The 26,003-nt window shown below is 39.8% G+C and overlaps 1 protein-coding gene across 2 annotated transcripts in view; it reads left to right on the forward strand.

Annotated features, from left to right (window-relative positions):
• IFT57 (intraflagellar transport 57) overlaps positions 1-8,034 on the forward strand; it is a 52,648-nt gene extending 44,614 nt beyond the window's left edge. The window contains exons 7-11 of one of the 2 annotated variants that reach the window (XM_027586943.2): positions 2,278-2,349; positions 3,353-3,484; positions 4,840-4,902; positions 6,774-6,840; positions 7,396-7,777. In XM_027586943.2, the coding sequence (XP_027442744.1) occupies positions 2,278-2,349; positions 3,353-3,484; positions 4,840-4,902; positions 6,774-6,840; positions 7,396-7,433 (372 nt within the window). In that variant the 3' untranslated portion in view covers positions 7,434-7,777. Of the gene's footprint in view, positions 1-2,277; positions 2,350-3,352; positions 3,485-4,839; positions 4,903-6,773; positions 6,841-7,395; positions 7,778-7,835 lie in introns of those variants that run through there. The other variant, XM_027586942.2, reaches the window with a different exon arrangement.
• Positions 8,035-26,003: the final 17,969 nt, after the last annotated feature.

Raw genomic sequence — 26,003 nt, forward strand, 5'->3', positions numbered from 1 at the left:
CATGTACCACGTGGACCATTACACAGCCTCGTAACTGGTTGCCTACCTGCCTTCAGTCTCTTGCCTTTCTAATTCTTCCTGGCCTTCTAGGCCTTCTCTGTTAACTTTCTCAAAACACAAACTTGTCCTAAAACTGAAACCAAAAATCTTGAATAGCTCTCCATTGTCCACATGATAAAATGCACATTCCTCAGTGAAAGCCCTCCGTCTAACTTAACCTACCTCTCCAGCTTTGCTTCTTCATGATTCATCCTCCACCCTGCCCCACCCCACCCCGCCCCGCCCCGCCTCTGCCCCACTCCACCCCACCCCAAGAACTTTGTGTTTTATATTCCAGCCAGCCTGGGCTCTTGTTCCCTATATATTTTCCGGTTTTTTTCTTGTTCCTGTTACTCCCTCAGCCTAAAATACCCTTCCTCTCCCACTCCTTTCCAGCCTGTTGAAATGCCACTCATGCTTCAAGCTTGCACTGCAGTGCCAGCTCCTCGGAGTTTAACATCAGTGTAAGTTATACATAGATGAGTCAGGCATGTTTAATTCTCTCAAAATACTTTATCAGAACATGAAAAAAATAGAGTTTTTACATTTGCTGGGTAAAAGATAATGCTGGGTAGAAAAAAGCAGAACACAAACTATATTAAAACACCGATTACTATAAATAAAATGCTATCTATATAAAGTATATGTACGTATATATGTGTGTGTTTATACATGCGTATATCTACAGGCACAGAGAGTGTAGAAGTACTTGGTGTTTATTAAGCTTATGAAATTTTTTTTGGAATCAGGCCGGACGAGTACTGTTTTGGAAAAATTACTAATATAATGATACCTATTAGGTTCATTTTCTTTCATAAGGATGCTTGCTTGGGCTTAAACAGGTTTCCATTTTGGGGCTTAACCATAGTTGGTCCAGTTGCAGCAGGCCAGCCAGTCAGCTCTCCTCCCTGTTCCAGTGTTGACTGGCTGAGTTGGGAGAGGCCTGTTTCCTTGCCAAATCTGTCTAGTCATAGTCACGGGTGATGAACAGTCCCCTCAACTGTAAAATGAAAACGTTGCACCAGATGACTGTTAAATGGATGAGTAGATGATCTTTAAGGTCCTTCCCAGCTCTCATATTCGAGATATTTTTTGCTCATGAGACAGAAAAATGCTTATGGACAAAGGGAAGTGCTGATTTGTTCTCTGCTCTAGCACCTTCACTGGTGTCGAGTAGCAGGTTGCTCCTTTTATTAACTCGGACCTGCCAAAATATATTCTGTGGGAAATAATACGTTTGGCTTCTGATCCAGGTGCACCACTACCCGAGTGGCTTTGGGTACGCCCCTTTCTGTCACTGGGCCTCTTTTTGCTTATCTGTGAAATGATAAAGGTGAGACTAGATGCTCTTTGAGGTTCCTTATTGTAATCTTATCATCGGTATACGTGATGTACCCCAGGATTTTTTTTCCCCTATAGTCACTAGCCCATGTTTCAAAGTTAAGAAATCGGTAGAAGAGGACAATTCACATTATATTTTTGTCTTCACAGAATAGTGTAGATAGCAATACTTTGCATCAGGGTATGCAAACAGATATGTATAATTGAGGAATATCCTGGTTCCATCACTTCAACTTACCATAATATTTTTTTCTCATCATGCGTATTTCTCCAGTCTTAAAATTGTTATCTTTAGTAATGTAAACCAAAAGATTTTGAAGATATCTTGTAAGAAATTAAAATGTTGGCATAGATTTCAAATATGCACACTGATTTGGGTCAGCCTAATAGGAATGCGATGTATCTCAAAATATATGAACTCTAATAATCCATATAGATTTCCTTTTTTAAGAAGGAGAAGTCTTCCAAAAACAAGGGCCCCATCTTAATTTTCAGGGGACAAACTAATACTTGATATATGATACTTGATTCCAGAGTTGCTTCTGGCAATTGTTACTATTTAAACAAGTATTTCTTTTCTAGTAATTAGATTTTTTTTTTTCATTTTGATGGGAAGTCATAAATATTAACCACCAGCAGTACAGGAATAATTTATATTCAAATTGTCAGACATCACTCTGTGAACACATAAAATAATCTACATTTATTTAGAACCTTTAATCCTAACATGCTCTACACATATTTCTTTATAATCTGATTGCAAGCTATATATAGGACTTCCCTACCTGAAATAGGGCAGCAACCAAAGTAATTAAAATAAAGGATACAACTTCAGAAAAGTAGAGGAAAGAAGGAAATGTATATTTTACTTGTTCCTATATGCTCTTATGCCTATAGGATTGGAGAATCCACGTTGACCAAATGCACCAACACAAAAGTGGAATAGAATCTGCTCTAAAGGAGACCAAGGTATGTGAATTATTTCAGGTGGATCAATGTCCATTTACCCATCTGTTGAACACCTGTTAAAGGAGAACATGGAAAAAAAAAAAAGATGCAATCCTTGCCTTTGAGGAACGTACAGATTGAATGTACCATATTATATTTCAACAGCCCTAACACTTTAAAGAAAGGTAACTTTCTAATCAAAGCAGTATAATATATACCTAATATAGAGAGAGAGATATGTCTCTAATATACTATACAACTATACAGTATATATACAAATTATACAATATACAAATTGTATACATTATATTGTATAATATATGTACAATATATATACCATTATACAATATATTCAGAAAAGGAAGAATGATGAAGTATTTCTCTAATATATATATAGATAGATAATCTAATGTATCTATATATATTATGTTTCTCTAATACATTACATGTTATATATTAGAGAAACATTTCATCATTCTTTTCTTTCTGAATCCCAAGGGATAAAAGAGTCCCAGGCCAGCAAGGCTTAGAACCTACAGCTTCCCCAAGCTTGCTGCTCTGACAGAAATAAGGACTTTTTGGAGGATGCCACAAGGAAGCAAAGTTGGAATGAGAAGTTACAGGTCCCAGGCTAGAGCTATAAATTTAATGACTTACTTCCAATGGGAACATTCTAGTCATCTTTGAACAGTACTACAAGAAAGTCATGTTATTCCGTTACCTACTTTGATTGCGAACTTTATATAAAGCAAATTCTACTCACATACAATTTGGATCTGCATAAGGACGAATGAATTGACTAACACTACCAGGTGCTTTTTTTATTTTAACATTCTGCCAAGTGTGACTAAAATATTTCTCATTACAGACTTCTTTTGCTATTGAAAATTTCAAGCTATCTTCTTTTTCACAAGTGGTTGAGAATTTGTGGGATGAACTGAAGGAGATTTAGCCCGTTTTAGACTATTTTTGAAAAATAGATTTGTGAATTCTTTTACCTACTAAAATCCTATGGAATTTCTAGGGATTTTTGGATAAACTTCATAATGAAATTAGTAGGACTCTGGAAAAGATCGGCAGCCGAGAAAAGTACATCAACAACCAGCTTGAGCACTTGGTTCAAGAATATCGTGCAGCTCAAGCCCAACTGAGTGAGGTAACTTAGGAATAATATCCAGGGATTTATTTCAGTTAATGACCCTGATTCCCAAACATGACACAGCACTTTGCATTTGAGAATCATGAAGTGCTTTTCACAAACAGCAACACATGGATTCTCTGCCCACTTGAGGAAGCCACGTGAGGCGGTAGAACTTGCCATCTCCATGTTACACGTAATAGAAATTATCCTCTAGAAGTCTTGAAATGCATTTCTTCTTTTGATTTAAATAAATGAAGGCCTGTATTGTTGGGGAACATTGCTTAGAACAGGAACAGAGTGTCAGGACACCTGGTTTTGTTTCTAAGGCTGCTGTTAATTTACCCTATGAGTAGGAGGAAAAAGAATAGTATGCATTTACATGTGTCAGAGGGAAAAGACATCATTGCCTTAATGGCTTACAGCCACATAATAAGGAATATGAAAGCAAGACACGTTCAAAGACAAGCAGTTTAATTAATTTAATGCACAAATTTTTTAATCCTTTCAAAAAGGTTTTAGAATTTCAACCAAAAAAAATAAAGCCTTCAGCCTTTGAAAGCAGCAGTTCTTTGTACCCCCGTAGGGATCCAAAGGCTTTCCTTGGGAGTTATGCCCCCTCTCTCCTGATGCTGAGGAAGACTAGTAAGAACACTTGCAAATGTCACTTAAAGACCTTTTTTTCTTTTAGCGAACAAGGTTGCAAGAACGGAAAAAAATGGAAATAAACTTGAGATACCTCTGTACTTCCAGAAGTTCTCAAAGACCAAACAGAAAATAATCTTCACTTTTTTATTATGTCATTTATTTAACAAATTATTCCCTCATGTACACATCTCTCGTGGATGTTTTTACTTTCCAAAATGCTGTAAAAGTCTGATGAAAGCCACTGTGTATCTGTCAAACATTGATATTAAATAATTGTTAGATTAGTTTCCAAGAACATATTCCGTACTGTCATACCCATTTGTTAATCCTTATTAATTGCTCATCCTGATGCTCTATTATGATTGATTTTTTAGAACTGGTTTTCTCTGCATAGCATGCAAATTAGATCAACCAAGAGCTACTCTCCTAAACTGTAGGAACAGCTGAGGACAGTTTTTATTGTGAACCATGCCTGTGTGAGTTACACAGTCAGTCTATGAAGGCTAAGGTAGTTTATCATTTTATTGTGCCTTCGTTTAAATACATGGTGCCTGTTAGGGACATAAAACAGCTACAGTTAAATGTCACTTTCACAAATATATTCACAAATGAGGAGGGGGGTTGTCATAAAATGATATGCAGAAACTGCACACACAAAGAGGTCACATTTAAGTAATCTGCTTCTGTTTTGAATTTGTCATTAAACGCAATGTTTTCTCCCTTAGGCGAGGGAGCGCTACCAGCAGGGTAACGGCGGGGTGACGGAAAGGACCAGGCTCCTGTCTGAGGTACACACTGTGTTCTTGTTCTTGCTCCCTCAGTGTCGGCTGAGCCCGGGCCGTGCAGAGCCGCGGGCGCTTCCATACAGCTACAGCCAGGCGTTGCTGACTTCAGGAACCGCTTGCCGTGGCTTTCCGTTCTTTTCCTTCCGAGAAAATCGCTCGTTTTCTTATCAATGACCCAATTATGTATTTATATACTGTTTGTTTCCATAAAATGCCTGAAGTTGTTTTATTAAATTCAACATAGAACCTGCTGATAATATTAGCACATTTATAATCTTCCTTAATCTTTTTAAAAACCTAATAATTATGATTAATATATAGAAGAGTAGGTAAAGCCCTGGCTTAAATGTCTTATACAAATTTTAACGTGAGTCTGTAAGATGTAAGATTTGTTTTTCGTGATTGCTGCTGATGTATGTGAGCCTGAGTATTTCTCTGTCCACAAACTGGAAGTGGCTTGTAACTCTTTCTCTCTGGGAACTTCTGAAATATTTGCATATATTGTTGTATTGATTTTCATCATCAGGCAAGAGGGTAAGATCTAATATATATTCCAACTTTTTACTGAAGAGCTGAGAGAAAAAAAGAATCTTACAACATGGTCCATAGCCAATGTACAAGATTATCTCCGGTAATTGTCCCAGACTTTTTCTATATAATAGAATTAAGCTTTTATAGAGATTATTTGAGGCATAGTTATTTTAGAATACTGGAAGTATAACTTCAGAAATATTTAGACCCTAACCCTGTGGTGCTTCTAGGCAAATAGAATGTTACGTAGAAGTAAAGTGCTCACTTACGTTAGCTAAATTAACACTTGAAGGGGGTCCAGGGACCCATTTAGTTCTTTTGGAGGAGGCAGTTATCCCCAGTTGGAACATTGCAGGTGCCTAAAAAAAATTAATTTGCTTTACTTGGATGAGCACTTTATTCCCAAGGAAGTTTTTACTCACCAGCATGATAAAAATAAAGCCTACTAAGTTACAATAATTATGGCTTAGTTCTAGGTCATATAAAAAGTTTTTGATTTTTTAAAGATAACATGCTAGGTTGGAATTTTGCTAATAGAGGCTGTAGTAGTATAATTTTGAGTATGACGTAGAGTACAGACAGGAGCCAATGTGACAGCACAATATGCCTCCTGGAGTTCATGGTTTGGATAGAGCAGTTGGAATATTTTTATATACAGCCATATGGTATAAACATTATTTTTAGCGTCCTATAGAGGAAAAGATGGCGTCTTTCTTATAAAACTATAATATTAAGAAAGATACCTAGTAAGCCTTAGAAATCCAAAATCTTCTCAAGATGTGTATATGGTTTTAACTAATGACTCATTATTAAAGACTGGCATGGTTGGGGGCGCCTGGGTGGCTCCGTCGGTAGAGCGGCCTCCTCTGGATTTCGGCTCAGGTCATGATCGCGGGGTGGTGAGATGGGGCCCGGTGTCAGGCGTGGAATCTGATTAAGATTCTCTCCCTCCCCGTCTGCCCCTCCCCACCCCCACCCCCGCTCACCCTTCTCTAAAAAAACCAGAAAGGACTGGCACGGTAGCTGCTAGGAGGTAACTGCAAGGTTTGCGTGTCTGGGGTCCTAAAACCACAACTTAGATCGTTTTTTTCATTGTCATGTGACAGCCTGAGAACATCATTTGGTGAAGTTTAATGTTAGGAACACTCTCAGAAGATAAAAAGCTTTGAGTATCTGCCTACTTTATCTTATTATTCAGATTACGTCCAGAACACTCCTAATATTTTTGCATTCCTTTACAGATGTATTATGTCTAAATTTTCTTAATACATCATTCAATAATTGTGAAAGTTTATTAAAATCCAGAGCTCATGAAAACTTTTTTTTTTTTTTTTTAATTAAAGGTGACAGAAGAACTAGAGAAGGTAAAGCAAGAAATGGAAGAAAAAGGCAGCAGCATGACTGATGGCGGTGAGTACACACTTCTCCTAAGGGGAAAATGAGCAAGAGGAGAGTATTTCTCAAGAAATCTATTTAACAAAATACTATTAATAAATCGGGAGTCTGCTTTTTAAAATGAATTTGAGGAGAGGTAGGTACATGGTGCAAAAATGATGTCTGATAATCCATGTACTGTTTTCCTTATCAGTCAGCTGAGGAGAGTCATACTTTTTTTACCCTTATTTAGGATTTTTTGATTCAAACTGAGTCGATTCAGAGATAGCGTGGGAAATACTTAAATATACACTTTGTTATTCCAATTTTCAAAAAATAATATTTTCTGTTTTCATCAAAGGAGCTTCATTATTCCATTTTATGTGCAAAAGAGCACTAAGTGTGTGCCCAAATGGCACGAAGACAGCGATGGGATGACCTTTGTTTTTCTTTCTCTTCCCCCAGTGGGCCTGACCGGGCAGAGGGGTCAAATAGAGAAGAATTACTAATTCTCTAGTAATCATGCTCCATCATGAGCTAGTTACTTTGGCAGGGCCCTAGTTCACTGCCTAAGGCCCTTCTGTGTTCTAGAAAGATTTTCCAGAGTTCTGATGATACATACTGAGTGATCGTTCAAAAGAGGACGTTTAAAGGTTTTGCAGTATGTTTGAATGAGCCCATTATCTCTACCTCTCAGGTAATTCTTTCTTCCTTCTTTTCTCACATTGTATCCCCTTTCCTTCAGACAAATATTCTAGCCCATAAAATTTATTAAAGACATCCTTAAATACCCCTTTAGTAACTCTTCCCCGAGAAAAGGAAGGAAATTCAACCTCAGTATCAAACGCTGTGTCATTTCCCACCCTAAATCTCAGGTACCACAGCAAAACTCTGTGAATGTCAGTATGTTGTTGGCTGTGTTTTCAACCCTATTTTTGGCTTAAGACAAAGTGAGGAGAATGTCATACAATTCTGTAATACACTGATACTCCAAATGAACATTTTTATTGCATGTTATTTTCATTTTGCAGCTCCCTTGGTAAAGATTAAACAGAGCTTAACAAAGCTGAAGCAAGAAACCGTTCAGATGGACATCAGAATTGGTGTTGTGGAACACACATTACTCCAGTCGAAACTGAAGGAGAAGTCCAACATGACTAGGGACATGCATGCAACAATCATTCCAGAATCTGCAATAGGCTCTTATTAAAACATACTGTTTTTCATGCTTCTGATTAGTTGTTTTTTTATATCAAAGTATATTTCATGTGGCAAGATTTCAAAACACAATTATACCTCTTAAAGCATGTTCGGTGGGTATTTTTTTACGTATATACACATACATATTGTATCATGGTGTTTACGGATGGTTAAAGCCTTTAAATTGAATCTAATATATAATAAAGTAATTAAAAACTCTCACTTTCAAAGAAGCTTTCACTAATCATTACAGATGTTAAAACCCCCACTCAGTGGCATATTTTCCTTGTTGTTCCTTGTGGAAGCCAGTGTGTATGACCCATGCTTTCTGCAGGGACTCCTGCTGCTGGGTCTCACAAGCGACACGGACCTTTGACACAAGGCTGGCACCTTCAGTTTGATCCACCTCTGCAGTGAGCACAAGTCCTTCTGCACCCGGCAGCCCCTAATGAGGACTGGGGATTCTTTCTGAGAACCCAAACTACCTTTGCCTCAGCTTTATGGTTACCTAAAATTACATTTCTTTTAAAAAGCGTATGAGAAAACTTCAGTGTCCTTATTAACATTTGAAGTTTATTATTTATCAGGAGTATTTCATGACCAGAATGATTTTATATCTTCTCTGATCTAAGGCCACCTAATAAGCAAACAAACATTTCAGTCATGTTTGACTCTGTAGTGACAAAAAAGGCATATATATGTCTCGGTTCTACTTTTTTCTGCGGTATTGGCTGTACTAAAGCAGCAGAACGGGAGATAGCAAGACATGTGAAGATCAGGCTCCTGGTTCTGGTGATTCTTTACTTGCACATTGTACTGAGCAACTTTCTAGTCTGGGACTTGTAAATTGGTGAAGCAAGCAATATTAGAGTGACCAGACTTAACAACTGAGGAAGACTGGCAAAGAGAGCACAAACCAGAAGATAGCCCGCATTTATGTTTTAAAAAGAAGAAAAATCTAGAGGTAAATTTTGATAAGAACACTATATATATGACAACAAAAATAATAAAATCCCTTTCTCAATTTTTATCCTAATATTTTCTCCCCCCAATTTTCTGCCTCTGTCTTTACTTTGTAGATGACACATGCACACAAATCTTCTTTTCTCCTTCATACTCTGCTTGAATTTAAGTTTAGATAAAAGAAAATCAGGATGTGTAAACTGTTCTCTGGCTCAAGAGGGTGACAATAAATGTAATGGCAAATAAGTCAGTTCATTTAGTTTGGGATATAGGCAGTTGAAAAAAATCCAAACTTTCACTGCCCTTATTTTATGGCCATTGAGTGGGGCCTGGAAGAAAGAGGGGAAACCCCAACTTGGGTCTCACAAGTGAACACTGATTCCCTTGGAACTTTCCTGCCTAGATACTGTCATGGTTGCAGATTTTTAATGAATTCAATCAATGCAGAGAACTCTTCTAGATAAATTAGAGCTCTCCATAAAGTGTACTTTTGCTCAGAAGAAAAGCACACTCTTCACTTTGTGTAAACATGCAGTAATCTAAGAACTCTTCCAGCAAGTAATGTGGGCGACCTATTTTTATTTTCTTCTCCAAAGCAATCTAGTTTACTTGGTTTGGCTTAGGTAGCTGCCCCCCCCGCCCCCCCGTTCCCATAGAACACTGAATACCTCTAATACAGAATTTATTGCACTTCATGGTAATTATCTATTTTCTCCTACCCTCTCTCATAGACTGAGCTGCTTGAGAAAAGGGAGAAAGTCTTTTTCATTTCCATATTTCTAGCCAGTACCTAGCACACCGAGCATGAGTTTCTAAGAGGATGGGTGGATGACTGGCATTACCCAGTTCCAGAATGTCTCATAGTTCCTATTGTACAGCATGGCAAATTTAATGACTTCAAGTCTATGAGTTTTGACATAGTTTCAAGATAGTAATTGTAAATGATGTTATTCCCCCTCTGTGGTATTGGATTGGAATTGGAAGCATCAGTAGGCACAAGGTTTTTTAATACATACGGATTAACAGAAATAAGTATGTAGAAACCCACGTATACACCCACGCATGTATTTACTATTTCTGTCCTCTAAGAGGGCCTAGAAGCAGTGACAGTGCAGTAACAGTGAGAATGCCTCACATTCAGTTCTTGGTTTTAAAATTTTCTACTTAAAACAAAAACAGGCTTCTTAGAAGAATGACTGATTCCTGGGCTGGGGCAGGAAAAGCACAATGTGAGCGGGAATATCCCTTTCTGCCAGAAAGCAAAGAAGTGCTCAAAGAATGATGGGAAAATGGCTAAAGGACACAGGCAGATTGAGGGGCATCCCACCAGCCAATCTGGGACAACTGAACATTAAAATAAATAATGATAGTAATGAATAAAACAAGAAACCGTGAGTCCATTCAGATAGAAATTGTGAAAATTAATGAAGGAAACCTCACTTAAAATAATGGAGTCCGACAGCCTGAAGGGGAGCTCTCACGTATGTACCACTTGTTGCAGCCTGCATAACTAGCAGAGAGAAGGAAGATAAGAATTATCTTGACAAGGAAAGACACTTTTCACATAGGAATTTCATTTTCTGCTTTTCAGAAAAAAAGGAAGCTCCCTCCCAGCCGCAACAAAGCACTAACCGTCGCTCGCAGCCAATGAGAAACTGCCACAACCTTAAATTCTTGCGCTTCTCCCATGACCTTTTGTTCAAAACAACCCTCCCCAGTTTCCTCCTCAAACCTAATAAAAGCTGACTTTCCCTTTGTCTCTTCAGATTTGCCTATGGTTCACCATAGCTTGCATGTCCCGTATTGCAATTCCTCTGCTATTTCTCAGTAAACTAATTTTGCTAGTAAAATAACTGCGTATTTTATTTTTAATGTTGATGAAATAAGTGAATCAGTGGAAGAAGAGCAAGGTCTTCCTTACAAGAGAATGACAGCTAATGTAAAAAGAATATTGCATTTAGAAATTGCCATCCGGCAATTACCATAGTAGTAATTGTTTTGGGCAAGAATCATCAAAGGATATGTGAAAGGATTTCAGTCTAAAATGGAACCAGAGGATAGGAAATGGGGACTCTCATCCATGTACCCTCAGAACAGAATTTAGGAACTGAGAGACTGATTTCTCATAAATGCCTAATTTATAGAAGACCCACATTTATTTCCTGACCAATGAACATAGGTCAAGTATATCTCCCTATCCTCAAGCTAATGAACTTACTGCCTAGACTCTGGCTGGTCTTCCTGTCTGCAATCCTTGTTCAAAACTACAGCCCATCCTGAACTCTCAACAGATTCACCTATAGCTTGAGTGTGTGTCCTGAATTGTTGTTCCTCTGCTATTCCTGAATAAACTCAATTTCCAGTAATTCGAGTTTGCCTCAGTTTACCTCTTTATTTAGGTTGACAAATACTAAAACTACTAGGTGAGAATTTAATGAAAATCTGAATATTTACTAGTCTCAAACTAGGTAAAATATTCCATGAAGAGTAAAAATGGTAACTTTACAGAAGAAAAACCTGGCAGACACCACTTTAAGTGATCGAGAGTTAACATCACTAGTAGTTGGACAAGTCAGTATCATGTGTCTCCCAAAAAGGACAAACATTTATGGGGTTCCTTCTGAAAACGCATAGCTTGAATCCAGTCATGAGGAAACATCAGGCGAATCCAGTGAAGGGACATTGTACAAAAGAAATATTGAAAAACAAGAAACATGAAAAACAAGAAATATTGAGGAACTGCTCCAAATTAGAGACTAAAGAGACAATTAAAACACAACAAGTGATTCCAGTTTGGATCGTGGACCAGGAAAGACGTTTTTTGTTGTTGTTGTTAGAAAAGGACATTATTGAGATAGGTAAATTTTGAATAAACTCTGTAAATTGCATAATAGTATTAATGTTAATTTTAGGGGCACCTGTGTGGCTCAGTCGGTTAAGCATCTGCCTTCAGCTTAAGTCATGATCCCACGGTCCTGGGATCAAGTCCCACATCGGGCTCCCTGCTCAGCGGGGAGCCTGCTTCTCCCCATCCCGCCCCCACCCCATACTTGTGCATGCTCTCTCTCAAATAAATAAAATCTTTTAAAAAAGAAAATAATGTTAATTTTTTATATTTATACTATGGTTATGTACGGGAATATCCTTGTTTTTGCTAAAACACGCAAATATTTGGAGGTAAAGGAGTATCATGTCAGCACCTTGCTCTCAAATGATTCTCAAAAAAAAATATGCGGGGGTATGTGTGTGTGTTTGTGTAGTCACGTATATATAAAGAGAAGGAGGATGATGAAAAAATATGGTGAATTGTTAACATTTTGGAAATCTTGTATTTTTAAAGGAGGTGCAGCTTTTTTTTATCGCAGTATAGTTAACATACAGTGTTATATTAGTTGCAGGTGTACAACATAATGATTCAACAATTCTACACATTACTCAGTGCTTATCAAGATAAGTGCTTTTAAACCCATTTATATATTTCACCCATCCCTTCTCCCCACCTCCCCGCTGGCAACCACCAGCTTGTTCTCTGTATTTGAGAGTATGTTTTTTAGTCTGTCCCTTCTTTCTTTGCTCGTTTGTTGTTGTTGTTGTTTCTTAAATTCCACATATGAGTGAAATCCTAGGTATTGGTCTTTCTCTGACTTATTTCATTTTGCATGATGCCCTCTAGGTCCATCCATGTTGTGGCACATGGCAAGATCTCATTCATTTTTATGGCTGAGTGATATTCCATTGCATATATAAATGCAATGGAATATATATATATATATATATATATACATACACCACAATGGAATATATATATATATATCTATATATGCAGTGTGTATATATATTATATATGTATATAATATATACCATATCTTTTTTATCCACTCATTGATCTGTGGATACTTGGATTGCTTCCATATCTTGCCTATTGTAAATACTGCTGCAATAAACGTAAGCGTGCATATATCTTTTCAAATTAGTGATTTTGTATTCTTTGAGAAAATATCCAGTAGTGGAATTACTGGGATCATATGGTAATTCTATTTTTGATTTTTTGAGGAACATCTGTACTGTTTTCCACAGTGGCTGTACCAAATTGCATTCCCACCAACAGTGCACACGGTTTCCTTTTTATCCATTTCCTCACTAACATTTGTTATTCTATATATTTTTGATTTTAGCCATTCTGACAGGAGGTGGTATCTCATGTTAATTTTTTTGGTGATTAGTGATGTTGAGCATCTTTTCATATGTCTGTTGGCTATCTGTATGTCTTCTTTGGAAAAATGTCTATTCAGGTCCTCTGCCCATTTTTAATCAGAGTACTTGTGGGTTTTTTGGTGTTGAGCTGTTTGAGTTCTTTATACATTTTGGATATTAACCCCTTTCCATTGTATTTTTTATTAATTTTTCTATAACCCTGAAATTATTTCAAAATATAAAGCTTAAGAAATGATGGTTCTTAGAAATTATATGCTCTATATAGAAGCTAGCCTCCCTCTGAATCAAATAGAAAATCAACTTGTTAAAATAATATGATCTCCCTAATAAAATTATATGGCCCACTGAACACATATTTTTATAATCATTGATTCATTGATCAAATAGGAACAAGTTTTTGACACTTCTAAGGGAATTTTTTTTTCTACTGCCCTCTAGCTTAGCTAGGTCAGCATTTCCCATGAGTTTTACCCAAAAACAAACTTCTGTAACCAGTACATTTAAAAATGTTAAACAAGCTTCATTTTCTTTAGGACTTCTCATCTGCATTGTGATTCTGCAAATAGTGAGTATATATAGTTCCTTTTTTTTTTTTTTTTTTACAAATATGTAATCACAGATCCTTTTCATCCAAGAACACACTTTGAGAATGCAGATTTAGGTAAATGAGCATGTGAAAATCAGTGTACAAATTTGAGATTATTTTCAACCTTTTATTAGAACCAGGGATCTGCCAGGGATCTGTGTAGGAAGATGAGACACATGTCACTCTGGTTCATAACTCTCCTGCATGGATGATTAATATGCACGCAATGCTCTTTGAGTGTCAGTAGACTTTGAGGATTTGGGAGACTTTGTGGAGAACCTAGGATGACATGGCCAAATGCTTTTCTTCTTAAAACTCTTCTATGCCTGCCAAAAAGGCTTTTTGTTTTTCCTGTAAAGCAGTCTTTAATAATAACGTAATTACAGTAGTTAGAAGGTACTGCCCTATTTTGTGGTCAAATAGCAACCATTGTCATAGCTTTACCTTTTTCAAAACTTAATGTGCCTAACAACCAAGCCATAAATCCTAAAACTTTATATTTTAAAAGCAGAAATGACATTTTAAAGAGTAAGAACAAGTTTGGATTCACTAGTCTATTTGTTTGGGTTTTTTGACAAGCCTTTTTTAAAATACAAGAGAGGAGGACAAGAACCATGCTCATCTAGATGTGTCCTAAATAACATGTCTCAAGTGTTAGACTTACATAATTGTGTGCATTTGATATAGACATGCAAAGTTCAAACTTAGGACTTGCTGATTCACCATCAACGCCTTATATCAGGACTGTGTCAGACCCCTTCCACACTTTGTCCTCATGCTGCCAAGTACTACAAGGACACTTTCCAGCTGACCATCAGACAGTAGCCTGGAACCTATCACCTGCTCCTTCCCATCCCCCACTTGAGATGCTATCACATAGGTTTAAAGCCCCTGTGCATAGCCCCTTCCCTGTGGGTCAGCAGTTAGCAACGAGTTACCACTTTCTTACCCTGCAAGACATTCTCTAGGCTAGCAACGCCTGACATTCCTAACTCTGCCTGGACATCAAAATCGAATAGGCAACTTCAACGACAACAACAAAACAACAATTTCCTAGCCCTCTAACCCTTCAATTCTTACTTGATAGTTCTTGGGTGGGACTGAGAGGCCAGAAATATAAAAAAGCTGTTTAGATGACTGATACAGCTAATTGAAGAACTACTTCGGGGAGTTACCACTCTGGAAACTGTCCTTGCTTACCAGTAAACAGATAAGGCACCTTGGATCTGAAGAGCTCTTTAAAAAGGATCTAAACTAGTTTTCTCGAAGTTTGGCCTATGGACTATCTTAACATTAGCCCCACCTGGGGTGATTTTTACTAAGTATCCTAGATTATTTAATACACACTAGGGTTTGAGACATACTAATATTAAAAATTGTCACTTAAAAAAAATCATAAAGCCAGTGCCCAAAAAGGTCAAGTGGCCTACCCATTTTCAAACCAGGATTACAAACCTCAGTTTTGTACTGAGAACCTGGATGGTTCCCAACACAGCTTGGAGCAGCTCTATGGGACTTCAGGTTCACAGCTCCTGTCACTCATCCTTACCACCCGAATCCCAAAGCAACATTATATAGTCACGTTTCCATTCATGCCCAATGACTATTTTTCTCTACTCCCTATTTAAAGGCTTTTGCATGGATTACTGAATGGGAAATCCAGACACCTTGATTCCAACCACAAGCCTGCGAGTAAGTTTTTTCATAACTTTTAGGACATCACTTATCCTCAGTGTCAATATTTTTTTTTTCTAGAAAGTTGGGAGTAGGACTAGAATATACTGAGTGCTTCTTATTCTAAAATGGCATGATTTTAAATCTTTAGCAGGCTCTCCTACACTATTTAAATAATTTGCAACGGTGTACCAGTTCCTAAGAGCTGATTGTCAGATATTTAGAAACTTTGAGAGCAGTTGTTAAACTGTTGGTAGGTTAAAGCCAGTGCATAATGGGAGTATTTACACCATGGAAATAGGAAAACATTCAAAATCAGGGCTTCAAGAAAACAAAAACAAAACAAAAAGCCGGTTTACCAACACACCACTAATAAGAAGTATTATAATGTTCCGTAGACCAGAACCAAATGCAGTAAATATATAAAAGAATGTTCCACCATAGTTTAAGGTAGATTATTATAGTACAAATTGAATTAGATCAGATTTGCAAATTGTTCTAAAAAATCATTAAGTCTCCATAAAGCCACTCAGTGTGTCAAATGTGCATCCCCTGTACCATTTTATTGATGGAACTTTACTGCCTTTCCAACTAAACCCAGTTCCTTTTACTGCCTCTCAAATCAATAGGCTAAAGCAGCCCAAGTATCTTCCCTCATGATAGATTCAAAGATCATGCTTGTACAACTGAAAAATGTAGAATGCACAACTAGTCCAATTACTTGCTATAAAAAAACAACTAATTCAGTTCACTGCATCATTGATCCATTTAATTGTATAGCAGCTTCCTATTGATAACAGGAAATGTCCCTGACTCAACCACGCTGAAACTGAAACTGGCCAGTTTTCCACAACCATAAATTTCAGTAATGTTTCTACATAATATACAGGGACTAAAAATCGTAGCCAGAGTTTATTATGTTTTTCTTAGTTTTACTGACATATTTCCCTGGCATCTGACCTGATTTCTCTTATGTTCCGGGGCCTCATTAGTTATGAAATGTTAGCCTATACTAATGTTCATGACTAGATATTTTATTTCAGATAGAGATTGTGACAGATTTTAAACTCCCTATTCATTTGACTCTTGGAAACCATTCAGCAATCCACGACCTTTACAGAAGGTTCTGCTGATCTAGAAGTGCTACCTTCATTCGTATTTCTGACCTCTTGCTTTAGGCAGATACTGTTTAGTACACTTACGTAGTACAAATACAGCAAAAATGTGATGAATAACTACTATATTTTGAGCACAGTAGTAGATAATAGAGGAAACAAATAATCAGACATAATCGCTCCCTTCAAGAGCTCAGAATCTAATGTGAAAGATACGTGCATTAATTAAAACATTTTACTGGTAACTTTCAAAATAGAGAAATAAACCAATTGGTATTGAGTTGGGTGAAGGAGCAATTTTAACTTGGAGGAAATAGAGAAGAATTCCTAGAGTCTGTCCTTGACAGATGAGTAAGATTCCGAAAGCAAAGAAAAACAACAATGGCCATTCCAGGCAGAGGGAAAGACATAAAGTCATGGGAATACAGAAGGGCATTAAGAGATCAGATGGTGGAGAGGAAGGATTTGAGTGAGGTACACTGGGAGGAAAAAAAGAAAGATGAAATGGAAGATCTTTTTTTTTTTAAAGATTTTATTTATTTATTTGACAGAGAGAGAGAGAGAGAGCACAAGCAGGCAGAGAGGCAGGCAGAGGGAGAGGGAGAAGCAGGCTCTCCACCAAGCAGGGAGCCCGATGCGGGACTCGATCCTGGGACTCCAGGATCATGACCTGAGCCGAAGGCAGTCGCTTAACCAACTGAGCCACCCAGGCACCCGAAATGGAAGATTTTGAATGCCAAGATAAGGAGTCAAGCAGGAGAAGTGGTAAATCAAATAGACATAATCCGATAAATAAAATATAATAACAAGCATGGATACAGTAGAGCACAGCTAAGGAGACATGAATCCACTGGGAGGGAAGAATCCAGGTCTTTCAGAATTTTGCAAAATGGAAAGAGGAGAAGCAGCATTCCAGAAAGAGGGACTAATGTGAGCAAAGGCACAAAGACAGTGATAATGATCATTATTATAACTATGTATGTCAAGCACTGTGCTAAACATTTTATCTATAATATCACATTTTATTTTGCACCTCAGTGAGGGAGGTTATTATTTCCAGTTTACAGATATGAAACTGAGGTCCAGAGAAGCCAAGTAATAGGCCCAAAGCCATATAAGAGTGGACTCAGAATTTGAACCCATTATACCATAAACCTTCAATCTGAGAAATGAAAGATGATATGACATCGAAGGGCAAAAGTAAATCAAGTTGGTTATAGTGTACTAATTTTTTAAATCATAAATACCACTTATTGAGCAGCTACTATGTTGCAAGAAATTTAATATACATACTACATCATCACAACGCCCTGAAGAGAAAATTGAGCCATATCACCAGTTAGTGGCAAACTCAGAAATTCTTGCCACACAAAAAGTGCAGAGGGAGCTGAGGAGAGGAGGGAGAGAGGGTGCCAGCCATGACTTTCCAGAGAGGTATCAGTGGAGAAAAGCAAGGAAGTTTGGCACCTGTGGCTGACAACGACACTATTCTATGCCTGTCCCCTTTGGCCCTCCTTACATAATACACGTGAGGAAGGAACCAGATTCAGGGTCAGGAGAGAGACCCTACATGGTTGATCTGAACATTGTTGTATTTGAAGCATGTTGAAACCATCATGTGGATACACTCAAAGAGCTGCAAATACTGTCAGTCAAGAGTCGGTATGGGACATCTTGTAATGGGAGATGGTGGAGGAGTCTGCCTAGAGACTAATACAGAATATGAGAAAAGGACGAAGCTTTCATTTCCTTGGAGGAGGCCGGGATGGCAAAGACCAAGTCTGCCTGAGGATGTCAAGTTTTAGTCCAGTTTGGAATCAGTAAGCGGGAGTTTGGGAGTTTCGATCCAGGGGCAACAGGCCAGGGATCAGAGTTGGCATGATACCAAATGCTAACAACCTAGGTAATGGCAGGTCATGGAGAGTGAGAGTCAGGTCTGGTCATCCCCAGGCCCGGGGCTGGTGGGGAAACTGGAAGTAGGTAAGGATATTGGGTGGATCCCTCCTGCAGTGACCACATCTTGGAGGGGAATCCCTAAAGTCCAGGACACTGGAAAACTGCATGGCCCTCCAGAAACCATTCGGCAGCCTCCAAGCATTATTTCCAGAAGGTACTGCTCATCCCAAACTGCTCCCTTCAGTCAGATTTCTGACCTCTTGGTTTGGGGAGATGCTATTTAGTTCTAATCTCACTGAGATTCCGGACAAGGCTGGAATGACTCCGGCCCAGGACACACCAGTTGGCCATGAGCAGGTCAACCCAACACATTTATGTGTACAGGTGGCTAGCTGGGAGTGGGCAAGGCTGGCATGGCTTTGGAATGTAGGACAGAATCAGGACCAGAGATGGGATTCCCCTCCCAGGAGGCTGTACCTCAAGCCTGGAGCGGGCAAGCACTTGCAGAAACAGACTGGGGAAAGGACCAAGAATTGGAAATGCTCACCCATAAGGACAGGCCAGAGGAAGGAAACTAAGAAGGATTAATCAGATAAACGCACGTGAGGAGAATGTAGCTTCTAATGTTGCCTCACATGGCTCTTCTTCCTTCATTTCCTGTGTATGACTTTTATTTTACACACTTATTTGTAACTGGAACAAACCTTCAAAGAGAAAACTCGCTTCACTGTAAGATGATGGTAACAGGGCCTCCCTCTGGGGAGGTTGCGAGTATTAAATAGGATAATGTATGTGATTGTACCTATTAGGTGCTCAGTGTGTGCTCGTACTCACCACCTCTGGCCCGCCTCCTTCCTTCCCTGGGTTTATATTCCTTAGCTTATACATCCTTTGATCTTATCATCAAAATAGAAGCAGGTGTGATTAAATTAGATGTGGTTGATTTCTACATACAGGCTTAACAGTGAGAGAAAAGAATTAAGCCTTTGGCTTCCAAATTGGCTTTTGCAGAGTATTGAAAAAGTGTTTTTTGGCCATATCCTTTTATGGGTGAGAAAACTGAAATAATCAGCTGAGCAGAAGTGCTCTCTCCAAATCCATAGTTGTAGCCTGTGCCTCGGCAGATGCTTTCTCGCCCGTTGCTTAGCCATTTGGGAAAGTCCAGGGAGTCCAAAGGAGCAAGACAAAGAATCATTTGGTATTATTTATCCCTAACCTTCTGATTCTGGAGCAAACCACTTCCTCAGAATCATCTTATAGGAAGCCTGTTGTTGTGCTGCCGTTTTACACGAAGATGTAATCACCAGCCTGTGACCTTTTCCCCTAATTAGAAGTGGCCAGCTTTATGTAGTTTTAGGGGTCACCCTGACTTCCACCTCACAGACCCCCCCCCCTTTCCTGTAATATGGCTCCTGTCGTTGCTTTTAGAAACTCACATGGCTTTCAGAGCATAGTCCCATGCTCCACATGTTAACTCCCTTCTGGCCAGGGGGGCCCATGAACTTTGACCAAACAAATGGGGAATCCAAAACAGTGCTAAAGGTGCCTTCCTTCAACTGCCAGTCCCCAGGAAGGTGATAGATGTTTACACTGTGGCCCAGAAGCCTCTCGATCCCCACCTTGGTAGTCAGGCTGAGCTCAGGAAGGAGAGAACGTGACCATGCTGCCACAGGGCTAGTTTCTAACCATGTCCGCTCCTCTGGGCTGACACCGCCCTCTGCTCCCCAACCCCAAAGGTCCAAGGACCCCTAGGGAGCCCACACCAGTTTCTCTCACATAATGACCTGTGGATGTACGTCTGAGTACGTCCGTCCACACACACCAACATTCAAAAATGAGAATTTTGCATAAGGATCCCGATTGCAGAGCTTAACCAAAGATGAGAAAATGCCCCAACTCGAAGCCTACATCGGTACCTATGACAATCACATCGAGGGGAGTGATGCTCTCCTTAGGACCTCAGGCCTCACCAGTCCCGACCGTGGGACAGAGTCTGAAATGAGGCAGCTCTGAATGTGAAATACAACGCTACTGGGTTATCAGAATTCTTACCTTGCCTGCCCCCCTCATCTGCATTGCCCCCTTCGCCCAGAAGTGGGAGCAATACTTTTTTGCTGCCTCTAGACTCCAACCACCACCACATCCACCAGCCGTCACCAGCCCCAGTTAGCCATCCACGTTCAGGAAAGAAAAACAAAAAACATCAACAGATACTTTTCCTCTCACTGAGCCCTCAGAGCTCTTGGAACAGAATCTGTACCAGGCGCGTAAGGCCATCCCAAGGCCACGGGACTGTTGCCAGGGCTGGAAAGCATGCTGGCAGGGCTCTGAGTTTGGCAATGGGCCCCTCCGACATTTCCTGGTTCTTTCAGGAGACAGAAAACCAACTCCCCTTATAGGCCAATTCAATGTGTACTAACTAAAAGGAAGATTCTGTATGTTGTCGTCATTATCGAAGAATTGATATCTCTCTATTTTATAATCTGTATATGCCTGTTTTACAGATCTCCTATATACATATTTGACACATATGTAGGCCTATATGATTTTGCTGTATCACAGTAAAAAATGTAGATATGTTCTTGGTTTATAGTTCAGCTGTGGATGGGAAGCCTTGGCTTAGAGTAGGCAGTCTTTGTTTCCTGACATCTCAGTTTTCTTTCCAACTTGAGGAAGTACCCCGTCTAAACGTTCATACTCATTTTTAGTTGGCCTTATTCTACTGAACAAGCTTGTACTTCTACTCTCACTGAATGTCCCCGTTCAGGTACAGAGATGCACAGGGCAGAGCTCATCTCTCTGCTCTAACGAACAGGCAACAGGGGCTCAGGAGAGGTGGACTGCGCCTCGCACCCACATGGGTGCAGCGGAATCTGCCCGAAGCAGCCCTCCCAGCCCACAGCCCCGGGTTCTTCCCGAGACTGACGCCTCCATCGGAACCCAGTGAACATTCGAAACACATCTGCTGATTGAATAAACTACCCACAGTCCCTGGCAGCAAGGACATAAGACGATAAGGCAAAATATTAAAAATACGAATGCACTCTCCCGCCAGGTCCTAGGTATTGTTAGAGGCACAGAACTGTTGTAAGGTACTCTCTAATGAAAAATGGTCATGGTTGGGCTGTGCTCTTTTATCTCCCTGATTCTAGTACCCAATTTTTATCAAGGACCTCAGGCCTGAAGAGCTCAAACTGCATTTTGAAGCTTATCTCATTAATATTCACCACCACATCCTCAAAGGGTGTGGGCATGTATCATTATCTTCACGTCTCAGATGGAAACATGGCAGTGAAGAGAAGCACAGGGTTAAGGATTCAGAGACCGTCTTCTTACTGCACCCTCATCCATGTCCTGTGGCCCTGTAAGAAGCAACGCTCAGATAAAGCGAGTGGGAGGCTGTCATTTCAGCCCGATGTCCCCAGTGTCACAGTCTGACCAAAATAATCAAATCAAAGCCTTGGGGCTTTGAAACGAAAGGCGATGATGAAGCAAGATTGTCAAGGAAGCCATTATGTATTGGCCTGGATTCTCAAACGTCCCTAGAAAAACACTGAAAGCACAGATGTGGATTATCAGACAATAGCAATTAAAGCCTATACCTCACAGCGAAGACAGCCAGTTTAGAGACCCAAGCAATGGCCACACAAGATTTGTGGGAATTTCTGGGATTTTAGATTTGGGCCCCCTCTGATCTTTCAGCATGATCTTGAGCATCCATGTGTCAATTTCACCGCTTCCAACACTGCTCACTGTTTCTCTTTCTGCAAATCTCTGTGCTTTTTTAAAAAGCAGGCTAAAGACACCTGGCATTAGCAACCCCAATGACACTGAAAAGAACACAAGAAATGTCATGCCAGGTAGATCAGTGTTCTATTTGATTGAGAATTTTGTCACCAATATTTGGGGGAGGACATGATTTTTTTTTTTAAGATTTTATTTATTTGAGAGGAGCAGAGCGAGCAAGAGAGAGTACAAGCAGGAGGGGGAGGGGCAGAGGGCGAAGAAGAAGCAGGCTCCCCACTGAGCAGGGAGCCCGACATGGTGTTCAACCCCAGGACCCTGGGATCATGACCTGAGCTGAAGGCAGACGCTTAACGGACTGAGCCATCCAGGTGCCCCGAGGACATGACTTCTTAAAAACTGGTGTTACACATAGAAATGTACATATTATATTAACAAACATTTCTGAAATTCCCTTAACTTCACCAATATTTGCTATTTATACTGTTATTGAAAAATAAACACTGTGATTAAAAAAACAAAAAACAAAACAAAAACTGGTGTTGCACTTCTGGAGAACTTATCCTACAAATGCAAAAAATCACATAAGATCATTCATTGCTATGATGTTTGTAATAACAAAAACTTGGGAACGAATTATGTGGCCATTAATAAGAGACTGGTCGAATAAATTATGGTACATCCATACAATGGAACATAACTTGGGTCTAAAAAACAGAATGAAAGAGGTCCTCGTGTACCAATAAGGAAAAATCTTGAGGACATAGTGTCAAATAAATAAAGCAAGATGCATACAAGTGAGTGAGTATAGGATGCCACTATTTGTTTAGAAATTGTGAAGGTGAATATATTTGATCATTTAATATATATTTCTTGAACACCTTCAATATCCCAGGAACTTTTCTAGGCATGGAGTATATATATTCAGTGAACAAAACAGACTAAACTCCCTACCTTCAAAGAACTTATTCTTATTTGCTTTTATATGCACTTTACAAAGTTTTTTTATATTTATTTATTTATTTATTATTTTTATTAACATATAATGAATTATTTGTTTCAGGGGTACAGGTCTGTGATTCATTCGTCTTACACAATTCAGAGTGCTCACCATAGTACATACCCTCCCCAATGTCCATCACCCAGCCTCCCCATCCCTCCCACCGCCCTCCATTTTTTTAAAGACATAGAAGAAACCCGTAATAGAGATTACATGTTGGGAGACACAGGGGCTGGGCAGACGTAGGACAGGTGCAAGAGAGCAAGTCTTCACTGTATGGTCTTTTACATTTTCTAAATATTTAAATCAAATAAAATAAAAATGAAAAAACAAACAGGAAAATCGTCAATGCTTTTCCCTATTAATCAGAGATGGATTTGTACTCACTAAACTACCTAAACTTGTCTCGAACCTCTTTACCAATTTAGGCTAAGTGTTACACGCTCTTGGAAGCTTCTTCCATATATTTACTTGTGGAATTTAAATATCATTTCCTTCGTTTATCCTATAGGCATTTCTTTCTTGGTTTCAAAACATCCCTTTTATCTATGATATTCTGAGATGAAATGAACATATTTATGTTCATTGTCCTCAAACCATTCATTCATCTATAAGCCTTAATGAAGTCTCCCCCATTATCTTTGCCTTCTCTCATTGAAGGCTTCTCATTATTGCTAATAAATTCTTTATTTCGACTCTGTTAATTACATACACCAGCTTCTCTGCTTGTAACTGAGATGACTGGGACTCCACTTCTTCCCCCACTAGAGCCCCCAACCTCGCCACTCACATGACTACCCTTCACCTTTATTTTTATCCATAAACTCCTTTGAGCAGAAAACATCCAGAAATGATCATTCTGGACCAAAATTCTTTTTTAAAAAAACCCTGACTAACCATAAATTCATCTCTGCCTGTCCCCACTCTTCCTCTAACTCCCGGTTTTCAGCCTGTCTCTCATCCCCTTTAGATCTGGAGATGATGCTGTGCCATGTGTTCTGTGCCAAGTTTCACATTCCAGCCCAGCTCCTGGTCATACCAATGTGCTTTCTGTCCTCTTGTCTCACACATGCCTCTCACTGCCAAACTAGAAGATGTTTCCCCACTCCGATCATCCTCAGACCCACCACAGTGCCTGAAATAGTTTGAAACCATTTATACCTGTTAAAGGTCACAGGCTCTTATCATTAAAAGAATCAGCAGCAGCTAGTTGATCTCTAGCATCCCTGGCCTCTTATAAAGAGGCTTCTGGAGGGCCCTGCAGGCCCCATTTACCCCAGCTTGGGGATATTCATGCATCTACTAGAGCAGAAGCATCAGGCTCTGCCCATGCATCCTGTAATCCCTTTTGAGAATGACCAACTGTTTGGTTTGCCCACAAAGGATTGAGGGGGTTCTAAGGTAGGGGACTTTTGGAGGAGTAGGAAACCTAAATTTCATCTGGTCCCAGGAATTCAGCTAGATAGGGATCAAACCATTCTGAACACCTACGAACTCAATAGGAGATCGAAGAAAAGAATAGCAGCAACTCTCTGAACAGAAAAGCGACCACTTTCTGGAAGGTAGGACGTGGGGAGAAGTGAATATGAAGCGATATTTGGGAAGATAGACCTGGGGGGGGAGGGAACCTCCGTCAGCCGCTACCCACAAGTGCTACAACAGGAGAGCACAAAATCGGAACTTTTAGAAGTTGGCTCCGCTGAGGGACGTCGCTCCAGTGGCTAAGTGGGGAGTGGAACCCTCTCTGGGACAGTGTGGTCTCAGGACCCTCGGGGTCACAGAAAGACCGGGGAGTGCAGCAGAGCTCCCATGTATCGGAGCGGGGAAGCAGCTGCAGAGACGGAGCCAAGGCGCAGGCTCTCAGCTCGGGGTTGCCATAAACTGTGATCCGCGGCCCAGTTGGGCCCCTGCTCTTCCCGCAGGGGCCCAACAAGCGGCAGATCCAGGGAGACTCCCCTTCCTCTCCCGGGAGAAGCAGCACGGGAGCTCACTGCAGGAATCTGCTGGGTTTGGAGACTCCACACGGGATCGTGTGCCAGAGATAGAAATGCTCGGTCACAGGCCGAGTGAGCACGGAGTGAAGCCGGAGACCGGGGAGACGGGAGTGACTGACTGCTTTTCTCTGGGGGCTCACTGAGGAGTGGGGCCCCAAGTTCTCAGCTCCTCCGGGGTGGAGATTGGAAGGCCGCCATTTTCACTCTTGTCCTCCAAAGCTGTACGGGAAGCTTGCAGGGAACAAAAGCTCCGGAGAGCAAACCCAAGCAGATTACTTAACCCGGACCTGGCAAGGGCAGGGCAATTCTGCCTCCGGCAAAGACACCTGAGAACCAGAGCGACAGCCCCCCCCCCCCCCGAAGATCAGCAACAACAGCCAGCCAAGACCAAGTTTACTGATCAATGAGAACGACAGAACTCCAGCGCTAGGGGAATACAGCACAGAGAATTCATGGATTTTTTCCCCCATGATTCTTTAGTCTTTCAAAGTTAATTTTTAAAATTTTCTTTATTTTTCTCAATTTTTCTTTTTCTCTTTTTTAACCAACATCTTATCAATTCCTTTTTAAAAAATCTTTTTTAATTTCATTTTTAGAGTCATATTCTATCTCTTCATTGTAGTTAACCTTATTTTTTGCATATAGATGTTTTTCTCTCTTTAAAATTTTGGGATGCAGTTTCTTCTAACAGACCAAAATATACCCTAAATCTCTAGTGTATGGCTTTGTTCTAGTCTCCTGCCTGATCACATTCTCTCCGTTTTGTTTTAATTGTTCTTCTTTCTTTTTTCAACCAACTTCTTATCTTATCA

Source organism: Zalophus californianus, chromosome 1 (genome assembly GCF_009762305.2).
Source record: "Zalophus californianus isolate mZalCal1 chromosome 1, mZalCal1.pri.v2, whole genome shotgun sequence".
Classification (NCBI taxonomy): Eukaryota; Metazoa; Chordata; class Mammalia; order Carnivora; family Otariidae; genus Zalophus; species Zalophus californianus.